Here is a 17,678-nt window from a genome sequence, read left to right on the forward strand (position 1 = left end):
AATCCGTGCCACACTACAATAGCTGCCGTACTGAGGCCACCACAATCAACAAAACACGCAGGACGCAGGACACAATAAAAAATGTGATGTGCATATACATAAAAATAAACAATCAGCTGTCAAAAGGGGGATTATTCTTTTTGGTCGAATATCCTTAGGTCGAATCGGCCGAATAAGGTTTAAAGCCGATTTAAAACGTCCATCCGCCAACGTCAATGGAACGAAACGTTAAGATCTAAACAAAATGCACCCGTTTGTATCGCCATTGACGGCAGTAACACTTGGAAGAAACATCAACAAGAATGATCGTACCACACATTTTGCCTGAACACTAGTACCATCTATGAACGACATTCGCAAATATCAAATAGCAACAAGAGTATCCCTCGAACTAGAAAGAATTTTTCATGCGGTATTCCCCTTGTTTCGTTAAAAAGTGCCAATTTGACCAAAACGGAGACATTCCCTACTAAGCCCAAATTTGAAAAGACGGTTTCATTGATGCGAAGAATGGAAAACGAGTGTTACGTCTGTTTGTCTGTGCTTTAGGTCAAAGCAGACTATTTTTTTCACCCCATCGGCAGGCAACCATGTTTTCGCTGCCTACATCTTGTGCGTGCGAAAATGAGATAGCATGTCAGCACGGCGTTTCACTCAAGCCAGCAGTCTGATTTGGGCCCGCTGTCAAATTTTGAGCCCAGGGCATGTTGTCGCTGACGTTCACTGCAGCTGGTTATAGAGATGTCGATGGGTTGATTTTTTTATTCCTTAAGGTTTTCCCGCATAATCAAAAACTATTGATGAAACGGTGAGTATTATAAATGAATTTTATGAGCAATAGTAACTGTTCATGTTACATTTTTACACTCGAACAACAAACAATCATGGATGTTTCCATAGTAACTCCACTGACGAACTGACATGACACATAGAAGAAAATCCTTTAAAAACCATCGTCCTACACATTTTGCTTGCACACTAGCACCCTCTGTTATGCATGTCGCGGAGTAGCTTGCATTTGCACGGTTTTATGCTGTGGGGTTTTTACATTTGTATGGTTTTCTACTGAAATCTCGAAGCAACACTCGCGCGCTGCGGTGTGGTCATGTTGCGAAACATGCTTTTTTGAAAAATGAGTGGTTTTTGATTGGACGATGGAATTTACGCGAGTGTCTCGTCTGTTTGTCTGTGGTAACTCCTTCAGGGCGAACTCGACGCTCCTACAATGAATGTCAAAAGATTGTGCCCACTTGTGCTCAAAAGCCGCCATTATCGCTCGTGGAAAGCTGGATTGCTTGTTCATCAGACTTTTGGAGTGGGCTGATTTGTAAAACGCCTTTAATAGCCGAGAACCGGGGTGGCTCCACATCCCTGGCACGAACGTCATTCTCATACATTTTTTTTGAAGCCGTTTGAGCCAGTCTTGCTGGCTCGATTATATGTCAAATTTGACAGCAGCTGGAAGAATTACGCAATCATAGGGTTTTATCACGGGGCGAATCACTTCAAAATTAATAAATATATTAAATATATCTATGCATATTAACATACTTTTACCCGGGTGCTAAATATATTTACCGGTATTGATGAATATTTTACGAAAGTTATTGTGCTTCCCGAGAAAATATTTCGTTTTCCAGTTTAATATAGTTGTGCGCAAAGGTAAATCATATATTATTGACAGTGTAAGCACGTGTAAGTTTTTTATGTTTATGCTCTTATTCTTTGCTTAGATAACATTTGTTTTGTCCTATTACGTACAGACTTACAAACAACACAGTTACAATGTCTTACGTTAACCGAAAATGATAAAATTTAAATGCTGATTGCGTTTGTGAAAAATTTGTCCATGTTTGAACGGGCAAACACGAAGCAAGCTACCCTAGCATTCAGCTGATGAGCGAGAGAGAAATATTGTTGTTTTTCTCATCACTCTTGCGTTGACAGTTTCTTACGAGATTTCGTAAGAGTGTAAAAGAGATACTTTGACTGCGAGCAACCAGAACAGAGCTCCGCGCAACTGTTAGGCGCACAACTAAACCGACGAAAGAAAAATTTTAGATAATAATCGCAATACCACCTTTTTCATATACGATCTTGAGCTGTCAAGTCTCATAACAGTATGTGGAAAGAGTTGTTATGATGAGGTGGATACTACTTAAAATAGTAAATATATTTATCAATATTTATTATTGCGGAGTTTCCACCTATTTAGAGTCCCACGCGAAAATTATTAGCGTGGTTATTTTCTGCGTTTACCACAAATGCTTGTAATTTAGCAATTTGAACCATCAGTTTTTCGTTATTGCCTCCCCACTGCACCCCTCCTTGCTTAACAAGCATACTTTCAGAGTATTTAGTAAGTACAGGATAATTATTATTAAAAACAAATTTGCGTAGAACTTGTAAAATTGCTGCAAGGTACAATACATATTGAATATTTATGCAGGAAGTGATTTACCCCGTGGGTTTTATGCTTCAGAAAATTTGTTGCATGTAGGATGTAGATAGTGAAAGATGTTCGTTTTTTGTGTTATCGGCAACGTAAGATAGGAAAAATTCTGACTTTTGATAGTCTTATTTTTTACGATAAACAAAAGAGCGGAAACGCTGCATTCGTCACACTGCGCAGCATTAAATACACGCGTTGTTTCAAAATTTACTGTCTACTTCTATTACAACCATTATCGGAGGCGGCCTAGCACCTGATCTCCAAGAAGTCAAACGAGAAATCAGATTGCTGAAGACCAATAAAGCCGCTGGGAAGGACCGCCTACCGGCAGAGCTTTATAAACATGGTGGAGAAACGCTAGCAAGGGCTCTACACTGGGTTATTTCGAGGATTTGGGAGGAGGAAAAGCTACCGGAGGAATGGATGGAAGGAGTGGTTTGTCCCATCTACAAAAAGGGTGATCGGCTAGACTGCTGCAACTATCGCGGTATTACGCTGGTAAATGCCGCCTACAAGGTACTCTCCCAGATCCTGTTACGCCGGCTGTCACCGATAGCACAAGGTTTCGTAGGGAATTATCAGGCGGGTTTCATGGGGGCTCGCGCAACTACGGACCAAATTTTTACTATCCGACAGATCTTGCAGAAATGTCGGGAGTACAACGTGCCCACGCATCACATCTTTATTGATTTCAAAGCAGCATACGATACAGTCGATCGAGACAAGCTATGGCAGATAATGCACGAATACGGTTTTCCGGACAAACTGACGCGACTGATCAGAGCTACATTGGATCGAGTGATGTGTTTTGTACGCATCGCTGGGACACTCTCGAGTCCCTTCGAGACGCGACGAGGGTTGAGACAAGGTGACGGTCTATCCTGCATGCTGTTCAACATCGCTCTTGAGGGGGTGATCCGACGAGCGGGTATCGAAACGAGAGGCACGATTTTTACCAAGAGTAGCCAACTTCTAGGCTTTGCAGATGACTTCGATATCATTGCCAGGAACTTTGCGACGGCGGAGGCAATCTACGCCAGACTGAAAGCGGAGTCTAGGAGAATTGGGCTAAAAATAAATGCGTCGAAGACCAAATACATGAAAGGAAGAGGCTCAAAGGAAACAAATGTGCGCCTCCCACGGACGGTAACCGTTGACGGCGACGAACTAGAAGTGGTAGAAGAGTTCGTGTATTTGGGATCGCTGGTGACCGCGGACAACAACACTAGTAAGGAGATCCAGCGGCGCATCCAAGCGGGAAATCGGGCCTACTTTGCCCTTCGTAGAACGCTACGATCAGGAAGCATACGCCGCCGCACGAAGCTAACAATGTACAAAACCATTATTAGACCGGTAGTTCTTTATGGACTTGAAGCCGTGACGCTGCTTACGGAGGACATACGCGCCCTTGCCGTGTTTGAGCGGAAAGTGCTGCGGACGATATTTGGCGGAGTACAAACTGAAAGCGGAGAGTGGCGGAGGCGTATGAATCACGAGCTACAGGCACTGCTTGGGGAGACTCCCATCGTACATCTAGCGAAAGTTAGCAGGCTACGGTGGGCCGGACACGTCGTAAGGATGCCGGACGACAGTGCGACGAAAATAGTCCTCTTCAACAACCCCACCGGCACCAGGAACAGGGGGGCCCAACGTGCACGATGGCTCGACCAGGTCGAGAGCGATTTGCGACTTCTGAGACGACTAGGAAATTGGCGACGAGTGGCCCAAGACCGAGTTGAATGGAGGCGAGTGCTTGAAACAGCACGAGCCACCCCGGCTCTATGCTGCTGAAGAAGAAGAAGAATCGGAGGCGGCTTCAGCTGACAGCTGTCGTGACAGGGATCTGGGTGGCTCTTGCCGTATCAAAAATTTCTTTCCATTGTAGGTAGTCGGTCCTGATTTGTGCAAGGTCAAGTATGACGTATTTAGAAACAATATGAAAAGTTTTCTCAGTGTAACTCCAAATGAAATCGTAGTTTCTTACCTGTGTATCAATATTCATTGGTTACAGGCGAAAAACTGACAGATAAAGGCGAGGTGAGGTCTTTGGTCTTACGCAAGAAAAGTCGGAAAATTTTTTACTGACGGCTGTTTCAAGTTCTCTTCAATCTTCCAGTGATTTTTGTGTTTTAAAGTAGGAGTACGCTAAAAATGGCAGGTTACATTACGCTGCGTGCTATCTTGAGTCCTGGTACGTTTTAATTACTAAATATTTTATTAGTTTTGATGTTTTGTTTTATGTACACAAACTATGCATTTATATGAGATAAGTAAGGTTAAGATCGTGTTTTTCAGGAGCTCGCAAAACATTTTCCCAGTTTCTGTGCAGTAGCGGTGTTACTGTCAATGTGTCTCGTTCTGATACAATCTTTAACCAGCAAGCATTCCAAAAGAGATTCTACGCTGAGAAGATAGTTTTTAAGCGTGACAAACCGCATTGCAATGTTGGAACGATCGGACATGTTGACCACGGCAAAACTACCTTGACGGCTGCCATTACAAAGGTTTTAGCTGACAAAGATTTGGCAGAAAGTAAGAAATACACTGACATCGACAATGCTCCGGAAGAAAAAGCTAGAGGAATTACGATAAACGTTGCCCACATTGAGTATCAAACGGAGAACCGGCATTATGGCCACACAGATTGTCCTGGTCACGCTGATTACATCAAGAACATGATTACCGGCACAGCCCAGATGGACGGGGCTATCCTGGTTGTGGCTGCCACTGACGGAGCTATGCCACAAACCAGAGAGCACTTGCTACTGGCGAAGCAAATTGGTGTCAATCATATTGTTGTGTTTATCAACAAAGTTGATGCGGCAGATCAGGAAATGGTTGATCTTGTAGAGATGGAAATTCGCGAGTTAATGAGTGAAATGGGTTTCGATGGCGATAATGTGCCGGTGATTAGGGGATCTGCGTTAAGTGCCCTGGAAGGAAAGAATCCGGAGATTGGTGCTGATGCTGTGATGAAATTACTGGATGAAGTGGATAAATATGTACCGACACCGATACGTGACTTAGATAAGCCTTTCTTGCTGCCAGTAGAGTCAGTTCATAGCATACCTGGACGTGGTACCGTTGTTACTGGACGTTTGGAACGCGGAACTTTGAAAAAAGGACAAGAGTGCGAGTTTGTGGGATATAATAAGGTAAAATACTTTTGAATGCTTTATATAATGTAGTAGTTATTCTATAGATCAAAACGCGTAGAGATCTTTCTGATGTACATACACATAAAGAATTTCTTCACTTTATCTCTTCACAGGTTATTAAATCAACCATTACTGGTATTGAAATGTTTCACAAAATCCTTGAAGAAGCACATGCCGGCGATCAGTTAGGTGCTCTAGTTCGAGGTATCAAGCGCGACGATATAAAGCGAGGAATGGTAATGTGTAAGCCAGGGTCGGTGAAGGCTAACGACAACTTTGAAGCGCAGGTGTACATTCTGAGCAAGGAGGAAGGCGGTCGTCACAAACCATTCACAAGCTTCATCCAGCTGCAAATGTTCTCACGCACATGGGACTGTGCAACTCAGGTGCGAATTCCAGACAAGGAAATGGTAATGCCCGGTGAAGACGCCAAATTACATCTACGCCTAATGAGGCCAATGGTGTTAGAACATGGTCAACGTTTTACACTAAGAGACGGCCATATTACCCTAGGAACTGGTGTTGTTACTAAAGTTCTGAATCCTTTGACTGAGAAAGAACGGATGTCTCTGGTTGAAGGTAAGAAGGCACGAGAGAAGGCTGCCAGCGGAAAGGCATAGACGTGCTCATGCTTTTAAAGGCCCAAACATAATGTATACCTACGTTTCAAGTTACGTTCTGGAAATTTGATAGTTTTTCCATGGATTTTCTGTTAAGTTTCCAAAATGTTGCAACAATCGTATGCATTCTGTTTGAGTCGTCATCATAATATAATTCTTATTTGATAAGTCCCGATTCATGTTAGTAGCCTAGAGTTGGAATAATACATATTACTAAAAATCAAGACGAGTTTTGACATTTATTGGAAAATTAATCCCCATTTATTTAAACCTTTAAACACAGTGATATCTACTTGTTTATGTGATTGAAAAAAAAATTCAAGTTTTTAGCTCGCATCAATTCGTGCAAGATAATTTTACTGCTAAACCTCTTAGTAGGCCTCGAGATATGACGCTGGTCTAGCAAGTCAGTCATCGTCTGTTCGAATCTCGACTGAGAGATACTGCAAAAGTCAATATAATTGTAGCACTACTTAGCTTCGCAATTCTCGGGTAGTTTTTCATTTCGACGTATCTGACAATGAGAGATTCTCTTTGTGTTTCCTCTCTTCCGCTTTTTACGGCGATACTAATCCATTTTAGTTTTAGCGCATCAGCTTTGCACGAATCGGTTGTCGGAATCACTAGCTATGTGATCACTATCACTAAATGTTTTGAAAATTTTCTTTTCAATGCTTTAGTTTCGCCGCAAAAAGCGGAAGAGAGGAGACACGAAGAGAATCTCTCATTGTCAGATACGTCGAAATGAAAAAGTACCCGTGAATTGTCCTGTACTCCAACAGTCTTCTGCCAAAGTTTGCAGGATTGAAATCGGAAGACCTGGTTCTAATAATGGAATATGCAGCACCAAGGTTTTGCTTTGTCTTACTTTAGTGCATTAAGCTTTCTTGCACACAAAAATGCGAGTTTGATGCAGGACTACCGTACGTCATAGGAGTATATAGTATTCACCTTTTCGCGTGCGTAATGGCGGCTAGTAGGTACAACTTTCGGAAAACGTTAGCATGCCTTTGGCAACTTTGTTCACGTCAAGCTGATATTTCCAGCCTTGATTGTTGTTGTAGAACTGTAGAGCGGAGTTCCCAAAAGCAAATAAACATTGTCGAAAAGTGTGCCCACTAGCCGCCATTAAGCGCGCGAAGAGGTGGATAGTAAAGGTATGGCCATGGGTGTAAATGTAACATCCATATGCAAAAATTCTCACCCAATTTGAAAGATATTTAGATACGGGATTAGCGGGTTGGTTGCGAGGTACGATGCTGGTCTAATAAGGCAGTCGTCGTATGCACGAATCTCGGCTAGGCGGTGTTGTTAGATAGAGTCAGTAGGGTTTTTGCACTAGCCCCGTAACTGTCCTGTACTCTAAAGACGTTCAAGCCCAAGGCTTTGCTTTTTTAGGTAAGGGAATCCTGGGCTAGATGAACACCCTATACTCAACAAGCCTTAAGTTTTTTTCATACAAGGTTCGAGTTTTCTTCAGCTAACCGTTGCTAAACAGTTATTTTATTATAGATGCATCTAACTTTAAATGTGAAAATAGTTTTTTTTCACCGGTCTGAAACATACTGTGGCAAGACGAGCACCCCACAGGGCAAGATGGGCATCTGTTTGATAAATGAATTATTTTAATTAGCCCCTTTTTCAATATTAGCTTAAAATTACATTCCCAATTTTTTAGATAAGCCTTAATTAATAAACATAAGTTTCAATAGCTCTAGTAGATCCAACGACGCATTTAAGCTGGAAATCGAGCCTACTTTTCCCTCCCCAAGACACTTCGATCATCATCAAGGAGCATGCATACGCCGCTGCACAAATCTGACGATGTACAAAACGCTAATCAGACCGGTAGTCCTCTACGGACATGAGACAGTAACTTTGCTTACGGAAGACATACGTGCACTTGCCGTATTTGAACGAAAGGTTTTGCAGACTATTTTTTATGGAGTATAAACGTAAAGTGCAGAGTGGCGGAGGCATAATGAATCACTAACTACAGGCACTGCTTGGAGAGATTCCCATCGTGCACCTGGCAAAAGTTGGAAGACTATGGTGAGCCGGCCACATCGCAAGGATGAAATCCGTTCTCTTCAAGAACCCCACCGGCACCAGGAATAGAGGAGTCCAACGTGCTAGATTGCTCGACCAGAGGTGACATTGCGATTCTCGTTTCGAGTGATTTTGGTTCGTTTCGCCCATTCGTTTAACGTGGTCGAAACGAACCAAAATCACTCGAAACGAGAATCGCAATGTCACCCCAGGTTGAAGCCGACTTGCATGTGTCGGAGCGCGCAACAAATAGGCGACGAGTAACCCAGGACGAGTGCAATGGAGAGGAATTCTTGATACGGCAAGAACCCCGGCTTTCGGCTGGTAAAGTAAGTAGTAAGTTTCAATAGCTCCTATTTGTACAAAAAAGCTTTTGGTGGGCATTCATATTAGAGATTAAAAATGTTCCAATTAAAGAAATTACTACTACTGTTTTACCTGACTCACTGCGAATATGCGTATTATTGAAATAAAACGTAACCATGCGTTTTATTCGTTTATAACGCATATTCAGTTAATATCGATAACAAACGATTTTTTATAAGTTGTGCTTTTGTTATTGCATTTAATTTGTAAAAAGTTGCATAAATAACAATTCAGTTTCACAATACAATTATTGCGTACTACTGGCACATGAAATATAATGTTTAAGTACGTTATTTTTAGTGATCAAAAATAACGATTTTTTCGATACAAGGGCGATATTTTTCGAAACCTTTCGAACCAACACGATCCCGCGAATACAACGCATTTCGCAGTGAGTCAGGTAACACAGTAGCGGGGGTTTATGGTACAGTTAGAGAGCCTTAGAGAGTCGCCATCTGAAACAAATAATCTAGCAACAATGCAGCTGCGTATGTCAGTGTTGCCGCACGCACAGATTATTCTGTGATCAACAATCATTTGGAATAAATAACTTTTATAAAATCTGGATATGTAATTCCTTTTTATGATAATTTTACCACAGTTAATGGTCGTACCGTAAATAGTTATGCTGCTGTTGTCTGTTATCGCTAATTCTTTTGAGAACCAGCGATTTAAATTGAAGATTTCGAGTTTCTCGATGCTATATATAATAATAACATACTCAAGAAATCTTTCTCTGAGGCTTTTATTTTGAATAATTCATATAAAGATGCTAAAAAGTTAGAAAAATCTGCTTAAAAATTATTCTTGATTTGAGAAAGCGTCTCTCTATCTATAACAGGCTCTCTAGTCGTTACTCTTTTTAAGGCTCTCTAATCGGTGTTTTGACAAGTCTCATGTTCGATTGGACTTACTTTTGACAACTGATTCTGTTCGATTGGAATTTTCGGTTTAAGATGGCGACTCTCTAAGGCTCTCTAGGTACAGTTAGTGATGTCCGAAATTTTCAATTGAAGATAGAATTAACAAAAGGGCGAATGTCGCAAGCGTAAACAAACCGAGTGAGGGTTGATTTTCCTATGCTGGTCCAGCAAAAAATAACTCTCACTCGTTTTGTTTACATTTGCGACTTTCGCCCTTTTGTTAATTCTATCTAGAATTATTCGATTACCGATTAATCGGCGAGCGTTGTCTGCACTAGAGTGACTATATACAGAGTGGCGACAATGTCAAAATTGGAATGATAATTATCTGTCAGTGTCATTCCAATCGAGCAGACTAGAGTGACTATATACAGAGTGGCGACAAGTCATCCCAAATGTATGCAATGCGGTCAATCCAAGGTTTTTCTTTCTCTTTCCTGCATACGCGTTGGATACGTCGTCTGCTCGATTGGAATGACACTGACAGATAATTATCATTCCAATTTTGACATTGTCGCCACTCTGTATATAGTCACTCTAGAGCAGACAACCTATCCAACGCGTATGCAGGAAAGAGAAAGAAAAACCTAGGATAAACCGCATTGCATACATTTGGGATGACTTGGCGCCACTCTGTATATAGTCACTCTAGTCTGCACTAATCGATTAATTCAACTATTCGTATACACGGAGAATAAAAATGTAGTTTCAACCATATTTATGATTGTTTTACGCACAAACAAAAATTTCGTTTTGTTTCAAACTGAAATGTATGATTGAAATGAAATTATTTATTGTTACATCAATGTCAACTTCAAATTTGAAAATACTTTACTTTTAATTCAAAACTGTTATTTACTTGATTCAAACAGAATATCGTTTGGAAACAAAAATATTTTCAGGTTGTTATAAAAATATTTTATTGAGGCTTAAAACAACAATCATTTTGTTTGAAACAAACTGGAGCTTTTTCGCTCCGTGTATACTAGCGTTATTCGATTAGAAATATTCGAATACTTTTTTCATTAATTCGATTAATCGAACGATTAGCGGCCAATATTCGGGGATTATTCGCATTCATATTATTGTCAATTGCAAGGAAAATTGCACCATCCAAAGTGCGATATCGCTCATAAAAGTGCTATTATGCATTAAATCGTTTCGGTCTCTACGGCGCACTTATTGCTTGAAATATAACGAAAAAGTGCGCCGAAGATACCGAAACGATTTAATGCAAAATAGCACTTTTATGAGCGATATCGCACTTTGGATGGTACAATTTTCCTTGCAATCAGCAATATTTCCTTTGAACTATTCGATTAATTCAACTACTCGTGCTAGCAGTATTCGATTAAAAATTATTCGAATATTTTTATAGTTATTCGATTAGTTGAATTAATCGAACGATTAACGGACATCACTAGGTACAGTCTTGTTTAGATCTAAGCTTGAATGGTTTCAGAAATATTCTAGATTTAGACGGAAACAAGAGAATTTGTTTACTCTCAGTAACATTAATGTAATAATCAGCAAAATACTTATAAATTCTCAATTTAAGGGGACATAGTACTTTTTCAATTACCAAAAATTGAAAATTGCTTCTTTTTCTTGTTTTTGCCCCCCCTAGGAGACATTAAGCCCCCCTAGAAAAATTAAGCTGGATTTTTAAATTTAAGAAAAAACTATAGTTAGATAACTTTAGGAGGAGAGGAGAGAGGAAGAGATTTCCATATGAAAACAAAATTGTTCATAATTGTATAAAGTACAATGTTTAGGATGCAAAAAACCCAAATCGAATTGTCTTACGCATTATCGAGAAAAAAATATTTGAAATGAGGCAAAAAATATGGTGTAAAAAATACTAAGAGCTTTCTGACAGCTCAAGCACCCACACTAGCGAACACGAAATACGCGTGATGTATTGGCCTTGCCAGCGTTGCTGATATTGTTCAGGGTTTTGCGTGAGAAAAAAAGAAAGGGAAGTATTTTTGCTTTTGTCAACACTCACGCGTTGACAGTTCGGCACGAGATTTCTTGTAAGTGTGAGCAGCCTACGAAATCTCTTTCAACGCTGGCAAGGCCAATATAGGGTAACCAACGTATTTTGGACCCCCTTAGCAGCTGTACATAATTTGGACATTTACAGCAAAATCAAATGCAAGTGTCCAAATTTTGTATAGCTGCTGATGGGGTCCAAAATAAGTTGGTTACCATACATGCTATTTGCCTCATTTTGGGGAAGAGCTGATGCTTGTTTGCCTCATTTTCAAGCACCAACAGACACCTTTTTAAACCTCATTGACTATACACACTAAATATCCAGCTTTTTACGCGCTATAATGATGGCCGCTATATATTGTGTTCGTAATATGGAATAGAGTGACTATATACAGAGTGGCGACAATGTCAAAATTGGAATGATAATTATCTGTCAGTGTCATTCCAATCGAGCAGACGACCTATCCAACGCGTATGCAGGAAAGAAAAGAAAAACCTTGGAAAAGCCGCATTGCATACATTTGGGATGACTTGTCGCCACTCTGTATATAGTCACTCTAATATGGAACAATCTTTTGGACAACTCTGCCAAAGCTGCCAGATTTTTTAAAAAATTACTTGTTTCCATGTAACGCATGTAACGCTCTATTAAAGTTTTCCGTGGTGTGACGCAACACGCAAGTGACGGTAAGCGTAAGCAATAAACGTTTCTTTACGTATTGAGATTTTTCGTAAATTTGTATTTCTATGTATAGTTTGAAAAATCTGCAGAGCGGCTAATCAATTCTCTTTAAGGTTACTATTATATACCAAGATCTGGATTGCTCTGAAAAATTTTTATAAATACAAACCGCCAGACATAAACGATAAGTTGAGCAAATTGATGATTCTGTACATTTGGCAGCTCTGATGGCAACCCAAGCCAAAGATGCCGAAGTTTTCACCTTCATCTTCACTCGAATGTAACATTGTCTCAATTTTGTTTATGTATTTTTTGAGTTTTTGATAACTCGCAGCTGCAATTTTAAATAATTAAACAAAAACTGTGAAGGATAAGGGTAAGTAGCTATCAAAGATTTATGGTACACTTGAGATCAACATTTGAAAAAGAAACTAAGTCTTCCTTTTATTAAGTTTGTTTACGTGCTGTTATTAATTCCTGTTATTAATTTAGAAAAACAATGCATCGTCGTGGAGGAAAAAGAATTCGTATGGATGAACCTCCGCCAGATTTTGATGAACCGCAGGAGCCACCATATCAGAGGTAGAATTTCTATTTTCTAGAAAAATCAATGAACTAACCAATTGCATTTCCTTTAGCGAACCACATAACGAAAGTTGGTCGTCTGGTGGTGCTGGAGAAGGTCCTTCCGAAGAGACTCATCCAGAAGAAGAGCCCACCGGCCGTGGAGGAGGTCGTGGTGGACGAATGACTCGTCTTAGGGCTCGTGGTGGAGTGCCACTGAAGGCCCCGATCATCGACGAGGATGATGATGATATTTTCTTTGGATCTCGGTTCGAGCAACAGAAAAAACGTAAAGCTCCTCGAAAGCCCCGCGGTGAGGGAGTTCCGAAAGAACCACGCGAGAAAAAGGAACGAATCTATCATCACGATCATGAGGAGAGAGTAGTGGTCACGGATCGGGAAAGTACTACCGATGAAAGCAGCTTGTATTTTATATTGCGACACTCGAAATCGGCTATCACTGGAATCGTTGACGATTGGATCGAGAGCTACAAGTTGGATAAAGATTCCGCTCTGATTGCTCTTATGAATTTCTTTGTTCACGCTAGTGGTTGTAAAGGGAAAATTACACCAGAAATGCAACAAACCATGGAACATACAGCCATCATTCGTAAAATGACGGAAGAGTTTGATGAAGATAGCCACGAATATCCACTTATCATGCCCGGTCAACAATGGAAGAAATTCAAAATGAATTTTTGTGACTTTGTTCAAACTTTAGTTAAGCAATGCCAGTATTCTATCATTTACGATCAGTTTCTAATGGACAATGTAATCTCTCTTCTTACCGGATTGTCCGATTCTCAAGTACGCGCGTTTCGTCATACAGCAACGCTGGCGGCGATGAAATTAATGACTGCGTTGGTTGATGTGGCATTATTGGTATCAGTCAATTTCGACAATGCCGCGCGGCAGTACGACGCGGAAAGATTGAAGCCCAGAGATAAACGGGCTCCGGATCGTCTAGAATCACTGATGTCCAAACGGACGGAGCTGGAGGAAAACATGGACGAAATTAAAAACATGCTGACATACATGTTCAAATCAGTTTTTGTTCATCGCTATCGAGATACTTTGCCGGAAATAAGAGCCATTTGTATGTCGGAGATTGGTATTTGGATGCAAAAGTTTTCGCAGAACTTTTTGGATGATTCCTATTTGAAGTATATCGGCTGGACATTGCACGACAAGGTTGGTGAGGTTCGTCTACGCTGTCTGCAAGCGCTCTTGCCGTTGTACGAAAATGAAGAGCTTAAAGGAAAACTGGAACTGTTTACTTCAAAATTCAAAGACCGAATAGTGGCGATGACATTGGACAAAGAATTCGAAGCTGCGGTTCACGCTGTAAAACTTGTCATTAATATTTTGAAGTAAGTATTACATTCCATAAATTTTATTTTCATAGATGAAGATACTAACAATATATATATATATATATATATTATTTGTTCCGATAGAAGCCATCAGGACATTCTAACCGATAAGGACTGTGAAATAGTGTACGAGTTAGTATATTCGTCCCACCGCGGTGTTGCTCAGGCTGCAGCCGAGTTTCTGAACGTTCGTCTGTTCTGCCTGGATGCCGACGCACAGGTTACGTACACTAAACGCGGCAAAAAGCGTTTACCAAATACACCACTGTTACGCGATTTAGTTCAGTTCTTCATTGAATCGGAGCTTCACGAGCATGGAGCTTATTTAGTCGATTCTTTTATTGATAGTAATCCGATGGTTAAGGACTGGGAATGTATGACTGATCTGTTACTAGAGGAGCCAGGCCAGATGGAAGAAACGTTGGATAATAAGCAGGAATCAACATTGATCGAAATTATGGTGAGCGCGGTGAGACAAGCAGCGACCGGAGAGCCTCCGGTAGGACGTGGTAGCAGTCGTAAAATGACACTGAGCGCTAAAGAAATTAAACAGGTGCAGGATGATAAGCAAAAGCTGACGGAACATTTCATTCATACGCTTCCACTGTTGTTAAACAAATACAGTGCGGACAGTGAAAAATTAACGAACTTGTTAGCGATTCCTCAGTATTTCGACCTGGAATTGTACACAACTACTAGACAGGAAGCCAATCTGCAAACGTTACTGGACAAAATGACCCATATAATGTCGATTCACGTGGATCGTGATGTGCTGGACACGTGCTCGAAAACATTTGAGTTTCTCTGTACCGAGGGAAGCGCCATCTACACACGATGTGATGTCGCTCGATCAAATGTTATTGATGAATGTGTTAACCGATACAAGGAAGCCATCGATGACTATCGTAATTTAATAGCCGGCGAGGAAACTCCAAATGAGGACGAAATTTACAACGTTAACATCAGTCTGAAGAAGGTCGCCATTTTGTACTCTTGTCACAACTTAAATCCGTGGAATTTATTCGATTCACTCTATCAAGATATTGAAGAAAGCCTTTCGGAAAATGCCGGCGACAACGGAATTCCTCACGAGGCTCTGGTTTATTGCATTGAAGCGTGCTTTTTCTCGATCAAATGGGGGTTGTACTATTTGGAAAATACGATGGACAGATCGGCAGCTAAAGAGGTTGATGAATTGCGCGAAAATTTGAAAAAGTACATGGATGCTTGCAATAATCTGATGACTTACGAGGTGGCCTCAATTGTCGAGGCTGCGTATATGTCGATTTGTGACTTACTCGTAGTGTTTAGTGATCAACTGGTCAGTCATCCAAATGAACCAATACGCCAACTGGTGTACATTCCCAGTCCCGAACAGCAGGCACTGTTGAATGATTTCGTGCAGACCAACGTATTTTCACCGGAACAAGAAGAAGGACATGACGAAACCAGAATTGAAGAACTGCATAAAAGGCGAAACTTTTTGGCTGCTTATTGTAAGTTGATCGTATATAATGTACTACCGATGAAGTCGGCATCGGAAATTTTCAAGCACTATTTGAGGGTAAATTCCAGCTCAGTTTTTTCGGTTAGAAATCGATTGTAACGGTTTTCTTTATTATTCTAGTGTTATAATGAATATGGTGACATAATTAAAACTACGCTCGGGAAGACTAGAGAAATTAACAAGGTCAACTGTGCACTAACCATGTGCTTGAGTTTAATCAACATCTTTAAAGATATTCAGGATGCTTCACCTGGTGGGCGTGTCTCGAGAAATTCTCAGGAATTTCAGGATCTCAAGGAATTAGCCAAACGGTTTGCCCTTTCCTTCGGGTTGGATGCTGTAAAGAATCGTGAAGCGATCACAGTCTTTCATCGAGCTGGAATTTTATTCGCCGTTACGATTCCAAATGAAGCATATGAAGATCCGTCGGCACCGCCTCCCTGTATCGCGTTTCTCGAGGTACTGGCCGAATTGACAAACAAGTTAATCAAACAGGATAAGAAGCTTATGTGAGTTAAATATTTCATTTAATTATAGTCAGTTTTAACTACAAGTTCAATATTTTTTTTAGTCTCAGCTTCATGGAACGTCGATTAAATGCCGGAATTCCTTCGAGCCGCTCAGAGGATTGGCAACCCTTAATGACGTACAAAAACTCACTACTGCACGGCGAAACCGACCAGCTGCCGGTAACATCGAAACGCGCATACTCTCGTAGAAAGAAGGATTATGATCACGACGACGATGAAGAGCACGACGATGAGGATGATCAGGATTATGTTGCGTAAGCATGGTCGGGAGAAATGGTATTTCTTTTTTACTATATAACATTCTCATAAATATAATTAAGAAATAATTATAATTATTATTTAAACATTTTAGTTAATAGAGCTTCTCGGTAAAAATCGTGGACGTCAGGAATCAGACGCCATAAATAAAAACGCACTTTATGCTTCTGACGTTTTCTGTGTCTGAACTAATGCAATCAATATACTCGTAGAGAGTATATACCTAGGTGTTTGAAAAGTTGATTGTTGACAAAAAGTTGACGTAAGTCACTTTTTTATCAAGAAAATAAAAGCATTTCGATCACCACCAGAGAGGTGTAAGCGGTAATCCAATTCTAAATTTACATATACGATGCAATAAACTTTCCGAAACTATCAATAGCCAGGTTATTGGCAAATGCAAATGTGTGAGGAATGACGGAATTGGAAAAACGTAACAAAACTTGATGTTGGACTACAGAATTTCATCTCTCACATTAAGCATTTACCTTTCCCGAAAAACAAAAATTAAAAATCGACAAATGAAAGTATAATCGAGGCTAGATTTAGAACACGACTTAGTACCCTTACTGCAATTCAGTGCTATGCGCTAATAGATACTGCGGACCTGTAGGAGTAAGAGAGTTTCTAGGCACAAATCTTCCACATGATTGTGAGGAACGTGCTGCTCGAGCCAAAGATGCTGATACCTGAAGAGAGTTTCTACAGCCAGCTGAATAGTATCGTTGAGAAGATACCGAAGGGAGACAACGAACGTGTCATGGGATGCCATGGCCCAGACGAGATGAGAGAAATTGAAGAGCTATTTACATAGGTTTGTGGTAATAAAAACATGGTCATTAGTAGATCGGTCTTTCCGCATAGATCAGCACATAAGGTCACGTGGATTTTCCGCGACGGCCAAACAGAAGACCACATCTGCATCAGCTGACAGTGGAGAAGAAGGCTTCTAGATTTACGCAACGAGCACAGCACCGATATTGCATCTGACCATCACCTTGTTATCGCTGAAACACGCTTGCACGTCGCACGTGTCCAGCGATGGGAGGATAGAGTTGAGTGTTTACGATTTCTTCCAATTGGAGAATTCCGAGGTGAAAAGGGCCTTTGTCGATCAACTTGAATTCCGAACCTCGGAGCTGCCAGCTAATGGACCGGCATCAAAAATGCCTTCATCACGACCAGTGATAAAGCCTTT

General features: G+C 40.7%; 2 protein-coding genes across 3 annotated transcripts; both read left to right on the forward strand.

The window, feature by feature from the left end:
* The first annotated feature begins 4,495 nt into the window (after positions 1 to 4,495).
* LOC128734883 (elongation factor Tu, mitochondrial) lies at positions 4,496 to 6,431 on the forward strand. The gene is made up of 3 exons (XM_053829279.1): positions 4,496 to 4,643; positions 4,748 to 5,607; positions 5,724 to 6,431. Exons 1-3 carry the CDS (start codon positions 4,604 to 4,606, stop codon positions 6,228 to 6,230), a joined length of 1,407 nt encoding a protein of 468 aa, XP_053685254.1. The 5' UTR covers positions 4,496 to 4,603; the 3' UTR covers positions 6,231 to 6,431.
* A 6,092-nt stretch (positions 6,432 to 12,523) lies between these two features.
* Positions 12,524 to 16,713, forward strand: LOC128733960 (cohesin subunit SA-1). 2 transcript variants are annotated; one of them, XM_053827882.1, is made up of 7 exons: positions 12,524 to 12,624; positions 12,741 to 12,830; positions 12,887 to 14,182; positions 14,270 to 15,749; positions 15,813 to 16,201; positions 16,264 to 16,498; positions 16,575 to 16,585. In XM_053827882.1, exons 2-6 carry the CDS (start codon positions 12,748 to 12,750, stop codon positions 16,478 to 16,480), a joined length of 3,465 nt encoding a protein of 1,154 aa, XP_053683857.1. In that variant the 5' UTR covers positions 12,524 to 12,624; positions 12,741 to 12,747; the 3' UTR covers positions 16,481 to 16,498; positions 16,575 to 16,585. The 2 variants fall into 2 exon arrangements, with proteins under 2 accessions (XP_053683857.1, XP_053683856.1); XM_053827881.1 differs by having other exon boundaries at positions 16,264 to 16,713.
* Positions 16,714 to 17,678: the final 965 nt, after the last annotated feature.

The sequence above is a fragment of the Sabethes cyaneus genome, chromosome 2 (genome assembly GCF_943734655.1).
Source record: "Sabethes cyaneus chromosome 2, idSabCyanKW18_F2, whole genome shotgun sequence".
Lineage (NCBI taxonomy): Eukaryota > Metazoa > Arthropoda > Insecta > Diptera > Culicidae > Sabethes > Sabethes cyaneus.